The sequence below is a fragment of the Rana temporaria genome, chromosome 8 (assembly GCF_905171775.1).
Source record: "Rana temporaria chromosome 8, aRanTem1.1, whole genome shotgun sequence".
Lineage (NCBI taxonomy): Eukaryota > Metazoa > Chordata > Amphibia > Anura > Ranidae > Rana > Rana temporaria.
Genome location: NC_053496.1, coordinates 46931426 through 46956023, shown reverse-complemented (window position 1 = coordinate 46956023; position 24598 = coordinate 46931426). Strand labels below are relative to the sequence as shown.

Below are 24598 nucleotides of genomic sequence, written 5' to 3'. Positions count from 1 at the left end.
GTGAATATGCTGTAGTAAGGTATGTACAGCAGGAAAAAAAAAATATGTGCCTTAATCGTGATGGAATGTGGGGGGGCAGTGGAATAAAAAAAAAGTTGTTTTTAAGGGGGAACCACCGCTTTAAATAAAACACGCCCACATCAAACACATTTGAATTAGGCAGGCTTACGCCGGACGACATACGCTACGCCGCCGTAACATAGGGCGCAAGTCCTTTCTAAATAGAGAACTTGCGCCCTAATTTACAGCGGCGTAACGTATCGCAGATACGTTACGCCAGCAGATAGATAGACAAATCTATCTGAATCCGGCCCACTAGCTTTACAACCCCTTTAAGCCAAATCTAAAAGAAGAAAACTGTATTACATACTGCTCTGACATTAAGAATCCATGTGGGGGCAGCACTGTAATATACGGTAGCAAGTCGCATATTAGATGTGAATGTAGGGAATTTCTGGTAGAACAGGGTAAGTATGCACTATGTATTACTTCTTCCTAATTCCACAAGCATCAGCACTGTCACCATGCACCTTATACTGAGCTTCTCTATCTGCTGTATGTTTACATCATGTAAGTATTCAATCCTGGACTATGTAAGTACACTTGCCTAATGATACCATTATGTAGTGTTGAAGTTTGCAGACCTGCAGTCAGTATTCTCCTATTTTGGTTGGAAAGATATGGATATAGGCACTAGAAAAGTCAGAACCATTGATTGTAGCTCTGTGTCTATCTGATTTGCATGTTTGCTTTGCAGCACTGGGCTGTGGCTTAAATTCCAAACAAGGCCCTCTTGAGTAGTATGTTGACTGATTTTGTGTAGTATTCACATACACAGAGTCAGGTTAACTGGCTTCCAACGAAACCACCTCTAGACTGACTGTAGAGAGAACATTAGAGTGTAAGCTCCATGGGGTCAGATAGAAAATATCTGTATCTCAAATAGTCAAAGGAGGGGCAAGGCAGAGAGAGGATCCATGGAACCCTGGAATAAGCGTAAGTTAACCACTTAACCCCCGGACCATATTGCTGGTCAAAGACCAGAGCACTTTTTGCGATTCGGCACTGCGTCGCTTTAACTGACAATTGCGCGGTCGTGCGGCGTGGCTCCCAAACAAAATTGGCGTCCTTTTTTTCCCACAAATATAGCTTTCTTTTGGTGGTATTTGATCACCTCTGCGGTTTTTAGTTTTTGCGCTATAAACAAAAATAGAGCGACAATTTTGAAAAAAAAAAAAATATTTTTTACATTTTGCTATAATAAATATCCCCCAAAAATATATATAAAAAAAATGTTTTCCTCAGTTTAGGCCGATACGTATTCTTCTACATATTTTTTGTAAAAAAAAATCGCAATAAGCGTTTATTGATTGGTTTGCGCAAAAGTTATAGCGTTTAAAAAATAGGGCATAGTTTTATGGCATTTTTATTAATATTTTTTTTTACTAGTAATGGCGGCGATCATTGGAAAAAATGCATTGGATTACTATAAAAATGCCACTGTCAGGGAAAGGGTTAACACTAGGGGGCGGGGAAGGAGTTAAGTATGTTCCCTGGGTGTGTTCTAACTGTAGGGGGGGTGGACTCACTAGGGGAAATGACTGATCGCTGTTCATACATTGTATGAACAGACGGTCAGGCTTTTCCCCCCTGACAGGACCGGGAGCTGTGTGTTTACACACACAGCTCCCGGTCCCTGCTCTGTAACGAGCGATCGTGGGTGCCCGGCGGCGATCACGCCCGCCGGGCACGGGAGTCGGAGGTGAGTGGGGGTCGTGCGTGCGTGCCTCTGGGGGCGTGCGTGTGCCCCTATTGGCTGCTGGGCGAGGTGACGTATAGCTACGTTCTCTCACCCAGCAGAGCCGACCTGCCGCCGTATAACTGCGGCGGCTGGTCGGCAAGCAGTTAAGGTTGTATCCACATAGAAAATATTTGTGTTCCAATTGATTAGCACTAGAATCCTAAAAAAATGCTAAAGTACAGTAAAACCTTGGTTTGAGAGTAACTTGGTTTGAGAGCATTTTGCAAGACAGGCAAAATGTTTCAATAAATTTTGCCTTGATATACAAGCGATGTCTTGATATAAGAGTAGCGTCATGTCAGAACTGAGTATGAAAAAGAAGAGTGGAGCCTCTAAGTGTAGCAATATGGTTACATTTAATGAAGGTAAAACATTTAGCAACTTATTGCTACACTTAGAGGTGCCTCTCTTCTCTTTTATACCCTGTAAAAAATGCTTTGATATACAAGTGCTCTGGAATGAATTATGCTTGCAAACCAAGGTTTTACTGTATGAACCTCGAGAGCTAATTTGGCTACTGACTACATGTTGTACAGTGTACTGCATTACTTTTTTTTTTATATGACGGATAAACCCGATTTTCTCTAACTACAGAGCAAGTTTAATGTTTAGGAAAATACCACGCCAATCTATTGCTAGGAGTAATTATTCACACTCCATTGGACTTGTTCTGCAATGTTGGAGATGTTTTACAGCCCGTCCAAGTTAGAACTGAAGAAGCTACTTATAGGAATAATTAAATATCTTCAGCATTATAGAACAAGCCCAATTGTATGCAACCAACTAATACTAGCTATACCATGACCGTAATGAAGGAGAACATTCACAGAAACAACAAACTATAACGATAAGTTGTCTGAACTTTGTACTTGTATGAATTGCACAAGAAATTGAACACTTTACACACAAGCCAGGGGAAAATCTTACCATGAGGGCCCAAGAAAAAGGATCCTTCCGACTCTTCTCTCTGAAGATCACATCATACTGATGAATAGTTGTCAAAGTTGACCTGATTAAAGATTACAGAGATGAATGAATGAAAACTTATATAGCGCGGCACATGCGAACTTAATCGCCTCTGGGCGCTTGTTGTTCTTGTCTCCTTTGGTATCAAAAGAGATGCGTTTTGATCTTTCTCCTGAACGCCAAGTGGTTCTCCTCCAACCGAATGCTGGTTGGTAAAGCGTTCCATAGTCTGGGACCCTGGACCGCGAATCTCCTTTCTCCTTTGGATTTGTAGTTGGCTTTCGGTATCTGAAGAAGATTTTGATTGGTGGATCGCAAAACGCGATTGGGATTATGAGCTTTTATTTTTTCATATAGATAATGGGGAGCATTCCCATAGATACATCTATGGGTTAGACAGAGTGCTTTAAAAGCAATTCTGTCTTTTACTGGCAACCAATGAAGGGTTCTCAGTGAAGGTGAGTTTGATTCCCATGTTTTTTTCCCAGTCACTAGTCTGGCGGCCGTATTTTGAACGACTTGCAGACGAGCGATTTGGTACTTTGGGAGTCTGAGGTAAAGGGCATTTGCATAATCCAGTCTGGAGTTTACAATTGCTCCCACCACGACTGCTATGTCTTCTTTGGGAATGAAAGGAGTAAGTCTGCGTAGTAGGTGCAGCAGATGGTGAGATCCGCTGACTACTGACCCTATTTGTGCGTCCATTGTCATGTAGGAGATATCTTGTAATGCCTCGTACACACCATCGGTTTTCCCGGTGGTCAAAAAACCGCCGGGAAAACCGAGAACCGGCTCGGTCACTTTACCCCTGTACACACGGCTGGTTTTCCAGACAGGAAAACTGCCAGGAGAGCTTTGGTCGGGAAAACCGGCCGTATGTATGCTCTCTTGCAGTGTGAAACTGTGAGAAAAAAATGCTGCGATTCGCGACGGGAAAAAATAAGACAAGTTCTCATTTTTTTCACGGCAGTTTTCATGTCGGGAAAACTGTTATGAAGCATACACACGGACGGTTTTCCCGGCCAAAAGAAAACATGGCAGTTGTCCCGACGGGAAAACCAATGGTGTGTACGAGGCATTAGAGTTGATGCGATATGTACTGTTTCCTCCATCTTTTTCCAGGTTTTGCTCAGCAACTGACCATCTCCCAGAATCCTCCTTTCATTGTGAAAAGAGCTGACCAGAAAGCGCTGATGGACTGTCAACAAGTGACCACTGATCACAACATGATGTACTGGTATCATCAAGAAGGAGGTCAAGGCCTGAAACTTATCGCCTATATGATCAGAGGACAAGATGATCCTTTCTATGAGGGGAACTACAAAGACTTTTATGAAATGGGGAGAACCAAAGGAGACAAGCACAGCACGTTGAAGGTGAAGTCACTGACAACTCAGAATCAAGGGGTCTACTTCTGTGCCTCCGGTGAAGCACAGTGACTGAAAACAGCCTGGAGGCTTTGATCTAACCTTGACTGGCAGTCACAATGATGGGAACACATAGCACTACTCTCGTTGATATATCATTAGCTGAGGTAAGCATTAGTATCCTCCCAGAATAAACCAAAATATAGAAGGTCAAAACTGATGTTTTATATTTTTAGAAGCTGTTTTGGCCAAGAAAGTTTGACAAGAAGATGCAAATAGCTTTATTTTAACACTGGCAAGTGTGGTAAATTAGACGCTAGTCCTGAGAATATTTTTTTTTAATATTCGGCACAGCGCAATGATGGTCATGTGACTTCCTGTGCCTACAAAAACTCGACAGCTCCGTTTCTGAAGCAGCATTGTGACAATGTTCCTCCTACAGAAGATCCTCCTTTACATCATCATACCATCTTGTAAGCAAAAAAAAGAGAACTACAGGATATGATAAAGGATCAATTTACTATACACATTGCAATCCCGAATGTACAGTCTTTCCACATTCTCCTTTAGATTTATCAAAACGATGTAATGTTTATAACTGCATAATCTTCTTAAGATCTTTCAGTCTGATTGGATGCAAATTAATTGGATAGCCCCGGTAGGTTCTACGGGGGCTATCCAATTAATTTGTATCCAATCAGACTGAAAGATCTTCAGAAGATTATGCAGTTATATTATTACATATGCGGGAATCTTAAAACTATTTTGGTTCTGGTGGATGGCAGTCAGTTGGGACTGCTGGCAAAATCTTTCCACTACAGGCATTGACTGAAGAACCATCTGCTGCATTTGTCAAAATATAAAGTTAAATTAAAAATCTAACTGGGGTAGTGATTGGCTTTGGTGGATGGCTTTGGTAGATGGTTATATCTGGAAAGAGGAATAAAAAGATGGTGGGTGAGTAAGTTGTATTGCATCCACCCAAAACTGGAATAGCTGTTTCGAGAAGCCTGACCCAACGGCATATATAACTATTGATATATACGGGTAGCTACAATTTATAGTATGAAAAGTTATATTAAGATAGGATGCTAACAACGTATTTTCTTTATGTGCAGGCCTGGCTCAGACACTGACCATCTCTCAAACCCCCCAGCTTATTGTAAGCCGCGCCAACGGTGACGTTCACATGGACTGCGCTCAGGTGACCACAGATCATGGCTACATGTACTGGTATTACCAAGAAGCCAACAGGGAGCTCAAGTTCATTGCCAGTGCTATTCAGGGACAGGATCCCATTTATGATGATAAGTACACAGATCAGTTGGTCTATGAAATGGGGAAACTGAGTGACAAGCGGACCTACCTGAAGATCAAGACACTGACGGCCCAGAATGAAGGAGTTTATTACTGTGCATCCAGTGCTGCACGGTGATTGAAAACAGCCTAAGGCCTTTGATCTAACCTCAACAGGAATCTCAATGGGAACACTCACTGAGCTGACACTAATAAGCAAAACAACATTAAAAAAGTGAAATCTAATAAAAACATTACACATAATTTAACTGAATAGCTTTTGAGAATCATTTTGAGAATGTGTCGCTCAGTCACATATAGGTAGATTCAGTAAGAGTTAGGCCGACCTATCAGTAGATAAGTCGACCTAATTCAGAATCTACGCTGACCTATGTTTAAGCGTATGCTCAAACAGAGATACGCTTAAACATATCTAAGATAGGACGGCTTGGTTGCAATATTTTGGATGGCCGCTAGGTGGCCCTTCCATTGCGGCCGGCGTAGAATATGTAAATGAGTTTATACGCCGATTCACGAACGTACGCCCGGCCGCCGCAGTCGATTTACGCAGTTTCCGTAGCGCGTTACAGGCATAAAGTTATTCCATCTATTAGGTGGAATAACAATGTTAAAGTATGGCCGCTGCGAGATTCAAAATTTTTACGTCGTTTGCGTAAGTCGTCCGTGAATCGGGATTTACGTAGTTTACGTCCACGTCGAAATCAATAGGCCCGTGTGGCGCAGGTAACCGCAATGCACACTGGAAAATGTAGTCGCCCGGTGAAAAAAACGTCAAAAACGTGAGGTCAAGCCTCATTACCATCAAACACGCCCCCCTCCAAGTCATTTGAATTTGGCGCCCTTACGCCCACCCGCTTTAGGCTACGCCGCCGTATATTAGCAGGCAAGTATATTGAGAATCATAACTAGCTTAGCTAATTTACGGCGGCGTAGCCTAAACAGGCTAAGCTACGCCGCCGCAAAGTTAAGCCCATCTCTTTGAATCTACCTAATAGGCTGTAACCTATAGTGCCATTATTGCTGGGCTCAGGATTACTAAGTGCCATGGATCCTAAAGGGCTGTCCAGGACACTTTGTAGAGTTGCAATGGGTGCCATGTGCTGAAATACTCTGCTAACTGCCCTACAATTCCCTCAAGTGCCCCGGCCATCTGTACTGCCCCTTATGTTCCTTAACCACTTCAATACCGCACATAGTCATATGACGTCCACAAAGGGGATTTCCCATCCCGGGAGGACCTCATATGCCGTCCTGGATTTTGTGTGGTGATATCTGAATGATGCCTGCAGCTAGAGGCATCATTTAGATATCATTGAGTTCCGGCAGCGATCCTGCGCACCATAAGAATGATCATAGCGGCGGTTCTGCCGCTTGATCATTCTTATAGGCGGCGGGAGGGGACATCCCCCCATCCCGCCGCCATCCGGTGCTTCTCCGGGCTCTCCCGTGCCATCGGGGGCCCGGAGAAAAGATCGCCCTGCGCCGGATAGAAAGCATAGAGATGACTGGTGACCAGATGGTCACCAGTCATCTCTATGACCGTCGGAGGCCCGGGCCCGATGACATCACGCCCGGGTACCCGGAAGTAAACAAAGCCACAATTGTGGCTAGTAAGCATGAGATCGGTGGAAATGTTTTCACGATCTCATGCTTTCCAGCCTTATTGACCCGGCATCTCTCCTTAAAGAGGAGCTCAGAAGCGAATGCACGCGTAAGTCCCGCCCACGTATGTAAACGTTGTTCAAACCACATATGTGGGGTATCGCCGCGTGCGTTAGAGAGTGTGCAACAATTCTAGCACTAGACCTCGTCTGTAACTCTAAACTGGTAACCTGTAAAAATTTTCAAAGCGTCGCCTATGGAGATTTTTAAGTAACAAAGTTTGGCGCCATTCCATGAGTGTGCGCAATTTTAAAGCATGACATGTTAGGTATCTATTTACTCGGCATAACATCATCTTTCTTATTTTTTTTAAAAATTGGGCTAACTTTACTGTTTTGTTATTTTTTAATTCGTGAAACCATTTTATTTCCAAAGAAAAAGCGTTTGAAAAATTATTGCGCAAATACCGTGCAAGATAAAAAGTTGCAATGACCGCCATTTTATTCCCTAGGGAATGATGATTTGTACATGTAGAAGAGAAGTGCCAGAATAGGCCCGGTATGGAGGTGGGAAAAAAAGCCCTGTATTAAAGGGGTTAAAGGCCCCAGGCCACTGTTATTGCTCCTAGCCCCCTGCGGTCCCCTATGGAGGGGCCACCACTGGTCTGGGGAGAGAAATCGATGGGCGATGGAGAGGTAGACTGTAAAGAGACAGGAGTGGCTGGTGCAGAGATGGCAATTATTGGAGCCTATCTAACACCCCTCTGCCCCGGTATGTATGTTGGAGGGGGGCACAAACTAGCTTAGAGAGAAATAATTGTAAGTCTGACCTTGGGTATCAGTAACATCTTTATTTTGTAACACATGTTTTTGTATTATGGCTGGACTCCAAGCCAAATGCTGAAATACACATATGTCAATTGTTTGGCAGGCTCTTGCACTATATACCATAGTTGTTGAAAGATCAGTGTCAAAGGATCTGTCAAAGGATCTGCAATTATGTCTGGCCACTTTTGTGATTAATATTAATGTTATTTCACCAGAAAGTACAACTGCTAGGGTGTCACCACTTTCTATTAGATGTTTAAAGAATATAGTGATGTCACCTTGCCCACAATTTGCTGATTGGACAATAAAGGAAGAAGCAGCAAACCAATACGTTGTTAACACAACTTGCACTGCTCTACCTTGTTCATTGTCAGCACATGTGCATGCTGCAAAGCCTGATTGGCTCTTAGCTCTGCCCATCTCTTTCCCAGACCCATTGAACGTGTGGTGAGGCACCTGCAGTGTGTCACAGAGTTCTTTCTGCTTAAGATTGAAGACAGAACTCTGTGATAGGAGGAAAACCTGGTCTTACCGCCACCTGCACCATAACAATAACAACCAATGCTGTTGTGTGGTCCAGCTGGATATACTCTAGCAACCCAAGCCGCTCTTTGGTCAAACCACAGCTAAGCAGTATCACTGATCGCTGGCAGCCAGGCCAGCATCCTAGCAACCAAGGGGTGCTCCTTGTTTCAGGAACGTCCCTCAGAAGGAGGGCGATCGCACGAGCATTCCCGTGCAGCGGCGCGATCCCGATGCACTTGTGTCACCCGGACACGGCGCATCATAGATCGGCAGGAGGGCTCTGTGATTGGCCCTCCTGATCACATGGCGGCCGTGTCCAGTCACAGCCGTCATGTGATGTAAACAAAGAGTCAGTTGCTAGGTGATCGGCTCTCCTCTCCTTACACAGAAGTCGTCGGTGAGGAGAGGAGGGTGGATTGCTGCAGCTGGCTGGAAATCAGTGAGAATAAGCTTTTTTTTCAGCTTTTTACTCACTGATCACCAGTCTAGTGTCACAGTAAAACACAGAAAGTAAACAAACATGTCCCCAAAACACATGTCCCCACACATGTCCCCACATAGTAAAAACACCTGCCCCCCACATATGTAAGGCCCCGTACACACGAGAGGATCCATCCGCTGAAAAATCTCAGCGGATCGGTTTCAGCGGATAGATCCCCTGGTGTGTACGTTCCATCGGATATTTATCCGCGGATATTTCCGATTTCCAGCAGATAAAAATTTGTAGACATGCTTACAAATCTATCCGCTGGAATCGGAACCAGCAGATCGATCCGGTGGTCTGTACAGACTCACCGGATCGATCCGTCCGAACCCATCCCTCGCATGCGTCGTAATGATTCGACGCATGCGTGGATATCCTTATATGACAGCGTCGCGCACGTCGCCGCGTCATCATCGCGGCGACGGCGCGACACGTCACCGCGATGGGAATTTGGCGCGGATTTCAATCCGATGGTGTGTACACTCCATCGGATTAATATCTGCAGAGGATTTATCCGCGGATACGGTCCAGCGGACCGTATCCGCGGATAAATCCTATCGTGTGTACCAGGCCTAACAGTAAAATCACATGTCCCAGTTATCATTTGCACACATATGTCCGTGATCTCCTGCGCACATCTTTTACATGATCATTTGCGTACATATGTCCGTGATCACACGAACCAATTATTATACACTTAACAATTTTTTTTTTTACCAAAAACATGTAGTAGAATAAATTTTGGCTTAAATTTATGACAAAATTCGATACTAGTATCAGTATCGGGACCGATACCAAGCATTTGCCCGAGTATTTGTACTCGGGCAAATCCTCCCGATGCTTCACCCGATACTTGTACTGTCGGCGGTGATCAGTGTGTGGGGAGGTTACAAGCACCGATCACCGCTGTATAGATTTAAAAGTAATTTCTTCGCTTCTCTCTTCACCCCCCACGCGGCTTTCAGCTGCTTTAAAATCAGCGGTGATCGGTGCTTGTAACTCCCCCACACACGATCATCGCTGACTGTCCCGTGTCCTCCTCCAGCCCCCTTCCGTTTTGCTGCAGTCTCTCTCCCTCCGTGTCCCCCCGTGTTTCTCTCTCCCTCCGTGTATCCCTCCGTGTCCCCCCGTGTATCCCGCTGTGTATCCCGCAGTGTAACCCGCAGTGTATCCCGCAGTGTATCTCTCCCCTTTCGTGCTCCTCCTCCACCCCCTGGAAATGTCAGGATAGAGAGCGGGGTAGGAGCCGGTAAATCCGGCTCCTTACTGCTCCGAATAGACAGAGTCAATGATCACTGACTCTGTCTATTCACATAACTGAAACATCGTAAACTGTGATTACAATGTTTCAGTTTATGAATGAAGAGAAGATGCTGTCTTCACTCCATTCATTTTCAGCGCAGCTGATGCTGCTGAGAAAGGGACTGGGGAACATGTGTCCCTAGTCCCTTTCCCTGTCTCAAAGGGGAGATGTCAGAGGTCTGTTAAAACCCCTGATATCTCACCAAAGCCCCCCAACAGGGCTGAAAAGATAAATAAAAAAAATAAAGAATAAAAAAAATTATTGTAGAAAATAAAAAAATAATGGAAAAAACACACTGACACAGTCCACCCCCCCCCCTCTTAAAAAAAAAGAAAGCATTATATAAAATAAAATAAAAATTAAAAACAAATTGTTAAAGATAAAAAAATAAAAAAAACTACTGACACATGTGCCGCTGTCACATGAGATTAAAAAAAGTATCGGTATTCGGTATCGGCGAGTACTTGAAAAAAAGTATCGGTACTTGTACTCGGTCTTAAAAAAGTGGTATCGGCACAACCCTAGTAAAAAGTAAAAAATATTCATTTTTTTTTAAATTGTCGCTCTATTTTTGTTTATAGCGCAAAAACTAAAAACCGCAGAGGTGATCAAATACCACCAAAATAAAGCTCTATTTGTGGGAAAAAAGGACACCAATTTTGTTTGGGAGCTACGCTGCACGACCGCACAATTGTCAGTTAAAGCGACGCAGTGCCGAATCGCAAAAAGTGGCCTGGTCTTTGACCAGCAATATGATCCGGGGCTTAAGTGGTTAAAGAGGAAGACTTTACTTCCTCTTTAATGGGGTGCCGGTTAGGCAGCGGGAACGAGTTAAAAGTCTTTAAATGTTTGTACTGTTTGGCGTTTTCATTGAGAACTGAATAAAGGGTAAATCTTCTAGTGTGAAAAAAGAGTAAACCCCTCGCAGCGGTTGGAGAGATCTCTTTTTTCCTGCTGGGTCTTTGTGATATGAAGTGAAGGGAAATCTCCCTTATGGGGCACAGATAGTGCATCAAAAATTGGTAGGGGTCTTAAACATTACCCCTCCATCCGAAAAAGTACAACTAAAAGCTAAACTTTTTTAATTTTGGATAGAGTGGAGAGGGAATAGTCATTTTGTATTGCTGTCTGTACCCCTGTTAGGGAGATTCACGCTCTTTATTTGTCCGGTTTACCGTTATCATTGAATGTGAAAGTAAAAGAAAATCCCACATTTTGGGTTGGCCCCAGAAACGTAATAGAGGGGAAATGTTCCCATAGGGACACTGGTTCTGTGACCTGGGGTTCCCGAAGGATTTCCTTTAATTTGTAGGGATTTCCTCTCACTTCCTGTTTGGCTGTGGGACAGGAAGTGAATCTAAATCTCCAAAATGGGACACAGATGGTGAAAAAAAAAATCTGACAGGGGTTATAACCCTTCCTTGCTGTACTCAAAATAAAATAAAAAGTTTTGCCTACTTTAAAAGAAAAAACGGTTGGGTTTATGTGCAATTCAAGCCATACAAAAAAGACAAAAACTTGCTCGCTTTATAATGACCTTACATCGAGAATCCAGTTGGGGGCAGCACTGCCTGCAATATAGAAAAATCTGTAACGGCAAAAAAGGGGATACAGCATAACCATATACTGTATGTATTATGCTTGGTGTGACAACTCAGTATGAAACAGCCGTATCACCATGTACCTTATACTTTGGCTTTCTGTCTGCTGTTTATTCACATCATGTAAGTACTAAAATCAGGATTGTGCATTACAACGGGGTTACCAAAGTTTATGGTAAGTTAGGATGAATTCTTTGATTAAATATTCAGAAGAAATTATTAAAACCCTACCAATGGGAAGGTGGATATTTTCCAACCCGGTATGAATGTAATTAATGCACTAGGCTAGGGGAACACTACGTGGGTATGGTCCTTTCCAATATATTGCAGCTGAATATGCTGATACTATTAGAATTAACATTATTAGAAATTTTCTGTAATTTAGGAAGAAGACGAGCATGTAGGGAGAGAAAGTATCCTACCCATTGAAATGTAATAGAATGCAATTTTCCATTTTGACATACTGTATACACAGTTTAGTTAATATTAATAACTTAGGGCTACTAAGTTTGCGGAGAAGTTAGTCTTAATGAATATTATATATATAGCTAGATTCAGAGACGTTTACACCGGCGTATCAGTAGATACGTCGTCGTAACTCTGAATCTACGCCTGGAATCTATTCTGGAAACCAGATACGCTTAAATTAGGCTAAGATCCGAGCGGCGTAAGTCTCCTACGCCGTCGTATCTTAGGGTGCATATTTTACTCTCACCGCTAGGTGGCGCTTCCGTTGATTTCGGCGTAGAATATGTAAATGAGCTAGATACGCCGATTAAGAAACGTACGTTTTTTTACGTTGTTTACGTAAGGCTTTTTCCGGCATTAAGTTAGTCGAACAAAAATCTGGCCTAGCCAATGTTAAGTATGGACGTCGTTCCCGCGTCGAATTTTGAAATTTTTACGTCGTTTGCGTAAGTCGTCCGTGAATGGGGCTGGACGTAATTTACGTTCACGTCGAAACCAATACGTCCTTGCGGCGTACTTTGGAGCAATGCATGCAGCTATTAGCAGGGGCAGCCAATGCTACGTATACCCGTCGTTCCCGCGTCGCGAAATTTGAAATTTACGTTGTTTGCGTAAGTGAATCGTGAATGGCGCTGGACGCCATTCACATTCACTTTGAAGCAAATGACGTCCTTGCGACGTCATTTACCGCAATGCACGTCGGGAAAGTTTCCCGACGGAGCATGCGCATTACGCTCGGCGCGGGAACGCGACTAATTTAAATGATCCACGCCCCCTACGGGATCATTTAAATTGCGCGCGCTTACGCTGGGCATTTTCCTGGAGCGCCCACGCAATTTACGGTGCTACTGCTCCGGGAATCAAGGGTAGCGCAGGTAATTTGCGGAGGCGCAGCGGCAAAACGGTGCGCTGCGCCTCCGTAAAAACTGCGCAAATCTAACTGAATCTACCCCAGTAATTAATAACTCCAAATGTACCTAAAGAGAGGAAATTTCCCAAAATGTTGAAGGTCAGAAAATGTTGTATGTCTGAAACCACCTTCATGACCCTGGCCAAGCATGCTTTTCCTCCCTCCTTCATCGGCACAGACATGGAGGGTCCCCGGATGTGTATGTTTGTACAAAGATCTTTCGCTAGTGTAGCGCCCTCTACCATAGGTAGGTGTTAGAAGTGAGGTTTGTGTGTGATAGCTGCCAGGCATGTAAATTTAAGCAGGCCTATGCTTCATGCTAGGCCTGCATGTTTTGATCTGGGGGGGGGGGGGACAGAGAGTGGTCAGTGTAGCAATGGGTGTGACCACCTGTGCTTCAGTTCTTGGGAAGAGGAGCAGATCTGGGAATTGGGGTGACAGAGAGCTCATTTGAGGAGCCCTGACCAATCCCCAATTGAAATTGGCAGGGGACAGGCCTCCTACATAAGCTCAGGTCCAGTCCACTGGAGGGAGTTGTCAGCTGGGTGAAGTGAAGAAGGGAGCGTTAGACTGCAGCAGGAGGCCCATCACCATCTGGGGGGGTGCAGGCCTCGACGCAGGAGCTCGGGAGCTGGGAGTAAGCCTCTCTCCTTACAGGGTCATGGAGGAGGTGTTCTGGAACAGAAGAGGTGGAGAAGCTGTCGGTACGCATTTCCGGGTAAATTCTTCACAAAGGACTCAGGGCAGGAGAAGGTCGGTGAGTGAGGCACAGTGGATATCTGGAGGAGGCATTCCAGGGGAGCTGGGTGCAAGGTCAGAGGAGAGACTGTGGGGTTTTGTGTCAAATCGATGTGGCCTGTGGGCACAGGATTTGCAAGTTGGGCTAGCTGGGATTAGTAGTCCACCAACTTTATAATGCTGCTAAACATCTAGGCCGCCAAGAAGGGGTACTGCAGGCCCCTGGCCTATTAAAACTCAGAAAAGTTAAGCAAACTACCTGGGATTATTCAGAGTGATCCCTGGTGCAGTGTAAAGATGATGAGGCAGAGAGACTAAGGCCACGTACACACGACCGAGAAACTCGACGGGCGAAACACATCGCTTTCCCCGTCGAGTTCCTTGTTCGGCTGTCAAAAAACTCGCCAAGCCAAATTTTCCCATTGCCGTTGAAGAAATAGAGAACACGCTCTCTTTTTGGCTCGACGAGTTTCCCGACGGGTTTCTCGGCAAAATTGTACACACGACCGGTTTTCTCGACAGAATACGTCTCCCATCGAGTTTCTTGCTGGATTCTGCCGAGAAAACCGGTCGTGTGTACGCGGCCTAACATTTGACAGTGAAGTTTTGCGCAGGAGGAGAAGAGTCCTGGGAGCAATAGTCTGCAGGAGTTTGTGCAGAGGAAGAGTAACGGTCTGCAGGAATGGGTGCAGAGGAGAGACTATAAATGTTAGAGTCCATCATTTCTTCCAAGCTCAATTAATTTAACAATTCTGTAATAACGATGGCAAAGTGATCTGTTCTGTGGGCATCCCATACCCCTTCCCCAACCAAGTTATATCCCCCAAATAAATAAAGGCAAAACAAAAGCAAATGACTGTTCATTGTCTCCTGTAGAGTGATGTATGAAGGTCTGGCAGCAGGGTGAACATAGTGGATGTTAGTAACTAGTAGCAACCATCCGCTACATAGCGTATTGCACAAAAGTGAGTACACCCCTCATATTTTTGTAAATATTTTATTATACTTTTTCATGTGACAGCACTGAAGGAATGACACTTTGCCAGCAGTTTAGACATTATTGGCTGTGTGTTGAGTTATTTTGAGGGGACAGCAAATATACACTGTTATACAAGCTGTACACTCACTACTTTACATTGTAGCAAAGTGTCATTTCTTCCGTGTTGTCACATGAAAAGATATAATAAAATATTTACAAAAATGTGAGGGGTGTACTCACTTTTTTGAGATACTATATATATATATATATATATATATATATATATATATATATATATATAACACACACATATTCATACACAATATACACTCAGTGGCCACTTTATTAGGTACACCTGTTCAATTGCTTGGTAACACAAATTGCTAATCAGCGAATCACATGGCAGCGACTTGAGCAAAGCTAGCATCAGAATTCTCCAAGTCAAAGGGAAGAATGTAAACAAACAAGCAAAGAATCAAACATAATTGTCTGTAAAAAAATAAAATAAAAAAAAATAATATATATATATATATATATATATATATATATATATATATATATATATATATATATATATATATATAAAAGAACTAGATCAGGGCCTAATCTAGGTTATTGTCATAGTCAATGGTTTGGGGTCAGTATGCTTTAGGTAGGATTACATTTTTACATTTTTTTTATTTAGACTAGGTTCACACCTATGCATGTTGCAGTTGATGCGTTTTATGACGCATCTTGTGGTGCGGTTTGTATTCTCTCACACACACACGCGCGCGTTTTGGGTTGGGTTTTAAATGTGTTTTGCGTTTCGTGTTTTTTTAATGTGTTAATGCTGCTAGGGAAAGGTGCCTGTTGTCATACAGGAAACATACCAAAAAGGTATGTACATGCATTGGTAGTAAATAAAAAATATTGCGCTTATTTGAAGTGAAAAAAGCAGCGATCAAAAGTGTAATACCACACAAACAATATGCAAAAGGAAAAGAGATTGCGCTAAATGGAAAAATATTGAATGAATAAAAACACGTGAATGTTCATATTAGTGTACATAAATTAGTCCGCCCATAGGCAAAATATATGTATATATCTCCCAGGTGTATATGGAAATCCACACAGGAAAGTGATTGACAGGAAAGAACCTCCACCGCAGTCAAATCAAGCCTCTTACCGAATGGAGTTGATCTCCATAAAAGAGATCAAAAACAGCATGGTAAGAGATGTGGATAAAGGTGTCCAATATGAAGCCCAGATGCTGGAAACTCGTGATTCGTATCCTTAAAAGGACTCCCGATATGCCATCTCTCAGCACTGACAGTCAGATCCCTCCATACTCATTAGCACACCAGAGCAAGCTGCATTTCCTACTCACTCCCCGCCCTGTACTCCTAGTCACACAAGACCAGCCACGGAGGTTCTTTCCTGTCAATCACTTTCCTGTGTGGATTTCCATATACACCTGGGAGATATATACATATATGTTGCCTATGTATTCATGTACATGCATTCCCATGTGTTTTTCATGTGTTTCCATTAAAGTCCATTTTCAGAAAAAAAAAAAAACGGTGCAAAAAAGTCCATGGCCCTTTCCAAAAAAACGCCACCAGTTGAAAACACACAGATGTGAACGTGACTCATAGGAAATCATGTTAAATGTAGTGCGTTGCTGCAAAACGCATAGCTGTGAACCTAGGGTGTTTAGGTAGGATAGAAAAACAGACAAAAAAAAGAAAAAAAAAAAAAAAAAAAGTGTAATATTTTTTTCTTGGCCCTACATATATACACAAATAATATACACATATGTGGCATCACCGCAAATGTCAGAAGTAGGAGAATTGTTTTTTTTTTTTTTTTTTATGTTTGGTGATGGGTCATGGTAATAACAAGAAATATAAAGCTAAAAAAAGAAAAACAAACATTTTTTTTTTACTACTTTGGTCCAGTTTTTCTTTGAAATTCTTCAAAATATAAGGAGATATCCATTACCCCCCAAATAAAGGCCCACTTTATCCTGACAAAGACGCAATATAAGTCCCTGAGACCCCTTTCACACTGAGGAGTTTTTCAGGCGGTACAGCGCTAAAAATACCGCCTGAAAAACTCCTGCACTGCATACACAATGTGAAAGCCCGAGGGATTTCACACTGAGGCGATGCACTGGCGGGAGAGAAAAAAATCTCCTGCCAGCAGCATCTTTGGAGCGGTGAGAGGAGCGGCACGTATACCGCTCCTTCACCGCTCCTTCCCATTTAAAACAATGGGAAACCGCGGCAATACCGCCCGCAATGCGCCTCTGCAGAGGCATTTTGCGGGCGGTATTAACCCTTTATCGGTCGCTAGCGGGGGTTAATACCGCACTGCTAGCGGCCAAATCCCGCGGCAAATCCGACGGTATAGTGCCGCTATTTTTAGCGGCGCTATACCGCCACCGCGGCTCCCGCCCCAGTGTGAAAGGGGCCTTAGAAACAACAAGCAGTTGTGATATGTACAGTTTTACTAAAATACGCAAAAGTTGAGGTGGTAATTTCTTTTCACCTTTGGGCATTAAGGGGTTAATATAAAGAAATTGATTCCAACAGTTTTAATTTGCTTGATAATATTTTTAAAGAAAATATATACCATAGCTACAGTATATACAATATGGTTTTTCATAGTTAAAAGGAATTCAGGGTTTGGGGATGCAAAAAATGCCTAATTTTAAGAATGATACAGAAATCCAGCAACCAATCACAGCACATACATTTTAATGGGCAGTTCAGTTGCTGGTCATGTGACTTCCTGTCTCTGCAATTCCTTTCTATCTCTGTTTCTGAAGCAGCATTGTGACAATGTTCCTACTGCAGAGGATTCTCATCTGCCTGGCTATCTCACCTTGTAAGCAGAGAAGGAGAGCTGCTGGGTAACAAAAGGGCTGACCTACCTACAGCTAAGACCCCTTTCACACTGGGGCGTTTTTCAGGCGCTTTGGCGTTAAAAAAAAAAAAAAAAAAAGCGCCTCAATGGGAAGGGACGCTTTAGAAGCTGCTTGCAGGACTTTTTAGTCTTCAGTGTGAAAGCACTCTGGCTTTTACATTGGGATTACAGATGAGGCTTCTTTCAGACGCTTTTTTTAACGTGAAGACCCCTTTCACACTGGGCGTTTTTCAGGCGCTTTGGCGTAAAAAAAAAAAGCGCCTCAATGGGAAGGGGCGCTTTAGAAGCTGCTTGCTGGATTTTTTAGTCTTCAGTGTGAAAGCACTTGGGCTTTTACATTGGGATTGCAGATGAGGCTTCTTTCAGACGCTTTTTTTTAACGCTAAGACCCCTTTCACACTGGGGCGTTTTTCAGGCGCTTTAGTGTGAAAGCACTCAGGCTTTTACATTGGGATTGCAGATGAGGCTTCTTTCAGGTGCTTTTTTTAACACTAAAGCACCTGAAAAATGCCCCAGTGTAAAGGGGGTCTTAGGCTGGGTTCACATCCATGCGATGCTCCAGCACGCTTGCGCTGCTGTGCGTTTATATGCACATAACTGTGCAGCTCATTTATTTCAATGGGCTGCATACCGCATCAAAATCACCGCGAAAAAAGTGCACCACACCAGAATGCCTGGTAATATGTTACCATGCGTCGTGCTGCAATGCAATGCGCTTGCGACGGCTAGGGGTGTTGAGGTGCCCTGTAGAAATATTGGTATTGCAGCGCACAATGTAGCGTAAGCGTACCATGTCATCTCGCACAATGCAGGGATGCTCACGGAGACGCACGCAATCTCGTATCGCAGAGAACTGAATGGCGCCACCATTATTCCTCCTGTCTTCTTTAAATTGTATTTGGTGGAAGGAGGAACTTTTGCAATGGATGTGATGGATGTTTAGCAGCTGCGATTTCGCCGCGATTTAAGAGACATCTGTGCAGGGTTCAATGTAAATCGCGGCCCGAAATCACAAAAAGTAGTACAGGAACTACTTTTTGAAATCGGTGCAGCGCCGCAGATGCGGTGTCGCACCGATTAGGACAGTGCCATTGCCGACAATTGCCGCCGATTTGAGATGCGATTTGACATGTGAAATCGCATCTCAAATCGTACCCAGTGTGAACCTGGGCTTAAGTAGATGTAGATGTTGGGTTATTTGGCCATCCACTTTGTGGAAGGCTTGATCATTTAATGTCAACATATGGGAATAGTTGATTGCATTTTTTTTTTAAATATAGCTAACCATGGATAAAGAAAAGCTTTGAATGTCTCTGTGCAGGTCTGGCTCAAACATCGATCGATCAAAGCCCCCCGCTTATTGTAAGCAAAGCCAATGTGGATGCTGAACTTCACTGCACACAAGTGACCACAAGCCACGACTACATGTACTGGTACCACCAAGGAGCCAGCCGTGAGCTGAAGTTCATCGCCTCTAGTTTTAAGGGACAGGAGCCCACCTATGATGACAGCTACAAAGATAAGTTGGTTTATATGATGGAGGGCAAAGGAGAGAAGCAAACGTCTCTGAAGATCAAGTCACTGACAGCCCAGAATCAAGGAGTTTATTACTGTGCATCCAGTGCTACACAGTGACTGAAGAATATGTACAGGCTTTGATCTAACCTCACCCACTAATCTCAATGAGAACACCAACGTCTTCTCACACTGACTGAATTAATATCTATACATATACTCATCTGCCACTTTATTAGGTATACCTTGCTAGTAACGGGTTGGACCCCATTTTGCCTTCAGAACTGCCTTCATTCTTCATGGAATGATAGGAAAAGTGGGAAGGCCGTTTCAGCCCCCCTTTTCCTCATGGGAAAGTGTCGGGAGGGCAGTTTCAAGTTCCCCCTGTGGAGCCTGTCGCTCACAGGGGAAGCTCAGCAGGACTCACGTGTCTTGGGAGAGGGATACAGGTGACCTCTCCTGAGTCTCGTGTAAAGCCCGCGAAAATCCAGTTTGAACTGGTCGGAACCAGCCCGTTTTGGGCTATAAAACAGTGGTTCCGTAGCTGCTGGCTCATTCGCCTCAGAGGACAGGAGCTGTGGTGTTCTCCCCTCCCCCCCTCCCCTATTAATAAACTTGTCGCGGCTTTTGTTTTGTGGTAGTGTCACCTTTGTTATAAAAAAAAAAAAAATGTATACATGAATAAATAAATAAACATTTTTTGAGAGATAACAAAGGGGGACTAGCTGTTGGTTTTGCTATATTTAATATTTTATATATTTGCTAAGCAAAAAGTGTTTTAAGGCTTATTATTTGAATTAAAGTTGGGTAGTTTGTGTTTGCAGCCTGAGCCGTAGTGGCTTGGTTAGCCAAAGCTTTATTTATATCTGAAGCTTTTTGATTGATGCTTACCCACAATGTTTTTGAAACCAATAATAAACAACCACAGCCTTTAACCACTTTAGCCCCGGGCCTGTTTTTCAGAGTCGGTGTTTACGAGACAAAACCATTTTTTTTTGCTAGAAAATTACTTAAAACCCCCAAACATTATATATTTTTTTTTCTAACACCCTAGAGAATAAAATGGAAGTCATTGCAATACTTTTTGTCACACCGTATTTGCGCAGCGGTCTTACAAGCGCACTTTTTTTGGAAAAAATTCACTTTTTTAAATAAAAAAATAAGACAACAATAAATTTGGCCCAATTTTTTTATATATTGTGAAAGATAATGTTACGCCGAGTAAAATGATACCCAACATGTCACGCTTAAAAATTGCGCCCGCTCGTGGCATGGCGTCAAACTTTTACCCTTAAAAATCTTGATAGGCGACGTTTAAAAAATTCTACAGGTTGCATTTTTTGAGTTACAGAGTAGGCCTAAGGCTAAAATTAATGCTCTCGCTCTAACGATCGCGGCGATACCTCACTTGTGTGGTTTGAATACCGTTTTCATATGTCGGCGCTACTCGCGTATACGTTAGCTTCTACGCGCAAGCTCGTCGGGACGGGGCGCTTTAAAAAAAATTTTTTTTGCTTTTCGCATTTATTTTTATTTATTTTAGAATTTTTAACACTGAAAAAAAAAAAAAAAATTATCACTTTTATTCCTATTACAAGGAATGTAAACATCCCTTGTAATAGAAAAAAGCATGACAGGTCCTCTTAAATATGAGATCTGGGGTCAAAAAGACCTCAGATCTTATATTTGGGCTTAAATGCAAAAAAAAAAAAAAAAATTGGAAATGTCATTTTTTCAAATGACAAAAAAAAAAAATGTTTCTTTAAGACGCTGGGCGGGACTGACGTTTTGACGTCACTTCCGCCCAGCGGAGCTATGGGGACGGGCGAAGGAGATTTTTCCTTCAGTCTCGTCCCCGCTCAGCTGCCGGATGGTCGCGATCTCCTCCGCCGCTACCGACGGCTCCGGTAAGCGGCGGAGGGCGCGGGACAGCGGCAGGAGGGGGGGGGCCCCTCTCCCGCCACCGATAACGGCGATCTCGCGGCGAATTCGCCGCGGAGACCGCCATTATCGTTAACACGGCCGCCCACAGAAGAGATGAATATCTCGATTGTGGCAGCAGCTGCTGCCGTTACCGAGATATTCATCTCTAAAGTGAGGACGTATAACGGCGGTGGGCGGTCGGCAAGTAGTTAATAACCAACAAATTGTCTGCTGTCTGTTATTTTAGCTAAGGTTAAAGTTTAAGTTTTAAAGGTTCCCAATTCCCGTCTGCTTTCCCATAGATTCAACAAGGTGTAGGAAACATTCCTCAGAGATTTTGGTCCATATTAACATGATAGCATCACACAGTTGCTGCAGATTTGTCGGCTGCACATCCATGATTGGAATCTCTCATCCTACCATATCCCAAAGGTGCGCTATTATATTGAGATCTGGTGACTGTGGAGACCATTGGAGTACAGTGACCTAATTTTCATGTTCAAGAAACCAGTGGAGAGATGATTGGAGCTTTGTGACATGGTGCATTATCCTGCTGGAAGGAGCCATCAGAAGACGGGTACACTGTAGTCATAAAGGAATGGACATGGTCAGCAACAATACTCAGGCAGGCCGTGACGTTTAAATGATGCTCAATTGGTACTAAGGGGCCAAAGTGTGCCAACAAAAATATCCCCCACACCATTACACCACCACCAGCCTGACCCATTGATACAAGGCAGGATGGATCCATGCTTTCATGTTGTTTACGCCAAATTATGACACTAACATCTGAATGTCACAGCTGAAATCGAGACTCATCAGACCAGGCAACGTTTTTGCAATCTAGCGCAATACTCAGGTAGGCCATTGCATTTAAACAATGCTCAATTAGTAATAATTTGAAACACCTGGCTTTATCGGCAACAGAAATATGCTGATTTGTGTGCTGTATAGCAAAGAACGATTGTGTGAAACAGCCCTAATCACCGTTACCAACTTTCCTATACTTAAAGCTTGAGTTTGAAAGTCAGCTACCCTATAACACAGGATGTGGCATCCCCAGCAATATGCTTTGGTTTACTGCACTAGGAATTTTATTTTGGATTCAGAGGATAAGCTGTTTGGGGATTAAAGGGGCTGTAAAGGTTAAAAAAATTTTTTTTACCACTTCAGCCCCGGACCATATTGCTGGTCAATGACCGGGCCCCTTTTTGCGATTTGGCACTGCGTTGCTTTAACTGACAATTGCGCGGTCAAACAAAATTGGCGTCCTTTTTTCCCCACAAATAGAGCTTTCTTTTGTGGTATTTGATCACCTCTGCGGTTTTTATTTTTTGCGCTATAAACAAAAATTGAGTGACAATTTTGAAAAAAAAATAAATATTTTTTACTTTTTGCTATAATAAATATCCCCAAAAATATATATAAAAAAATATTTGTTTCCTCAGTTTAGGCCGATACGTATTCGTCTACATATTTTATGTAAAAAAAAAATCGCAATAAGCGTTTATTAATTGGTTTGCGCAAAAGTTATAGCGTTTACAAAATAGGGGATAGTTTTATGGCATTTTTATAAATATTTTTTTTTTTACTAGTAATGGCGGCGATAAGCGATTTTTATCGGTACTGTGACATTATGGCGGACACTTTTTGACAAATTTTTGGGACCATTGGCATTTTTATAGCGATCAGTGCTATAAAATGCATTGATTACTATAAAAATGACACTGGCAGGGAAGGGGTTAACACTAGGGGGCGAGGAAGGGGTTAATTATGTTCCCTGTGTGTGTTCTAACTGAAGGGGGGGGGTGGACTGACTAGGGGAAATTACTGATCGCTGTTCATACATTGTATGAACAGACGATCCGTCATTTCTCCCCGACAGGTGTCCGACGGTGATCGCGCCCGCCAGGCACGCGCGTCGGCATGAGGGCGAGCGGGGGGGGGGGGAAGGAAGGTTTACAACCCCTTTAAAAAAGGTATAAGCCAGATACACCAATGCTTCACTTATTTTAAAACATTTCAGCAGATATTCTGGTATGGCCAATCTTAAAGCAGAGCTCCACCCTAAAATGGAACTTCGGCTCATTGGAACCCTCCCCCCTCCGGTGTCGCATTCAGGCAGGAGGGGGGTGCAGATACCTGTCTAAGACAGGTATTTGCATCCACTTCCGGGAACACACTGTGGGGACCTGCTGTTAGTGCGGCCCTCCCCCCCCCCAGTTGTGTTCTGGGAAACACACGGCTCCCAGAACACAGCAGGCTGAACCAAACAACATCTCATAAGGGGATAGAGAGTGTTCTCCCTTAGGTGTGTATCTGACGCTGAATAGGGAAATGGGCAGGCTGTCTGGCCAATGCATACCAGTCTCCTGGGCCATTTTTAACTTTCGGGTCTTTAAGGTACTGTTCATTCTCTCAACCTTCACGCTACTCGTGGTAGGGTGTGTGGAAAGCTAGGGTAACCCCCAGTGCAGTCCAGATTTCTTTGGACACTGAGGCTGTGAAGGCGGGGTCTTGGTCACTCTCTATCACCTCTGGGACTCCATATCTGGATATTATTTCGGTGAGGAGTTTTTTAGCAGTGGTCCTGGCAGTCATATTGGCGACCGGATAAGCTTCTGGCCACCCTGAAAACAGGTTCACCACCACTAGGGCGTATTCAAATCTGACACTTTTTGGCATTTGGATGTGATCAATTTGTATCCTCTGGAAGGGATATAGGGCTTTTTCCAGGTGCTTTTACGGTGTCTTTTCTGTGCATCCTGGGTTACATTTGGCACAGATAATGCATGATCTGCAGAAGTCGTTGGTCAGTGGAGTAATTCCTGGTGCCACATACAGTAGTACTTGTTGATAAGAGAGTTCATAAAAGTCTTTGACAAGTGGGCAGCTCCATGTGCCCATTGCACCACGGCTGGGTACATACTACTGGGTAGACAAGGCGTTTTGTTGCACTCGAATAGTCCATCCTTGAGGGTTGCTCCCCTCCGCTTCCAGCTTTCCTTTTCATCCGGACTTGCTGCTTCTTGTAGTTCTTTCAGATAAACTCTGTCCACCGGGAAAGTCTGTAGGGTAAACACGGGGCGGTCTTCTTCTTCTACCACCCTGCTTTCCACTTCCCGTGGACTGCGGGCTGCTTGTTTGGCAGCTAAATTGGTTAGGTGATTGCCTCGGGCTTCCTTTGAGTTTAGTTTGCCGTGTGCTTTTACTTTCAGAATAGCCACTTGGGTTGGGAGAAGCAAGGCGTCCATCAGATCTTTGATAGCTGAGCTGTGTTTCACAGGTGTTCCTGCAGCTGTCAGGAATCCTCTGGCCTTTCAGATAACGCCAAAGTCATGGGCAACGGCGAAAGCATATCT

At 43.6% G+C, this 24598-nt stretch overlaps 2 gene segments (V, D, J or C); both read left to right on the top strand.

The window, feature by feature from the left end:
• Positions 1-463: 463 nt before the first annotated feature.
• On the top strand, positions 464-5699 carry LOC120910356. The segment is given in 3 exon segments: positions 464-570; positions 3890-4143; positions 5253-5699. Coding segments are annotated over 3 exon segments (369 nt in total).
• Positions 5700-16059: 10360 nt separating this feature from the next.
• Positions 16060-19433, top strand: LOC120910386. The segment is given in 2 exon segments: positions 16060-16150; positions 19120-19433. Coding segments are annotated over 2 exon segments (405 nt in total).
• Positions 19434-24598: the final 5165 nt, after the last annotated feature.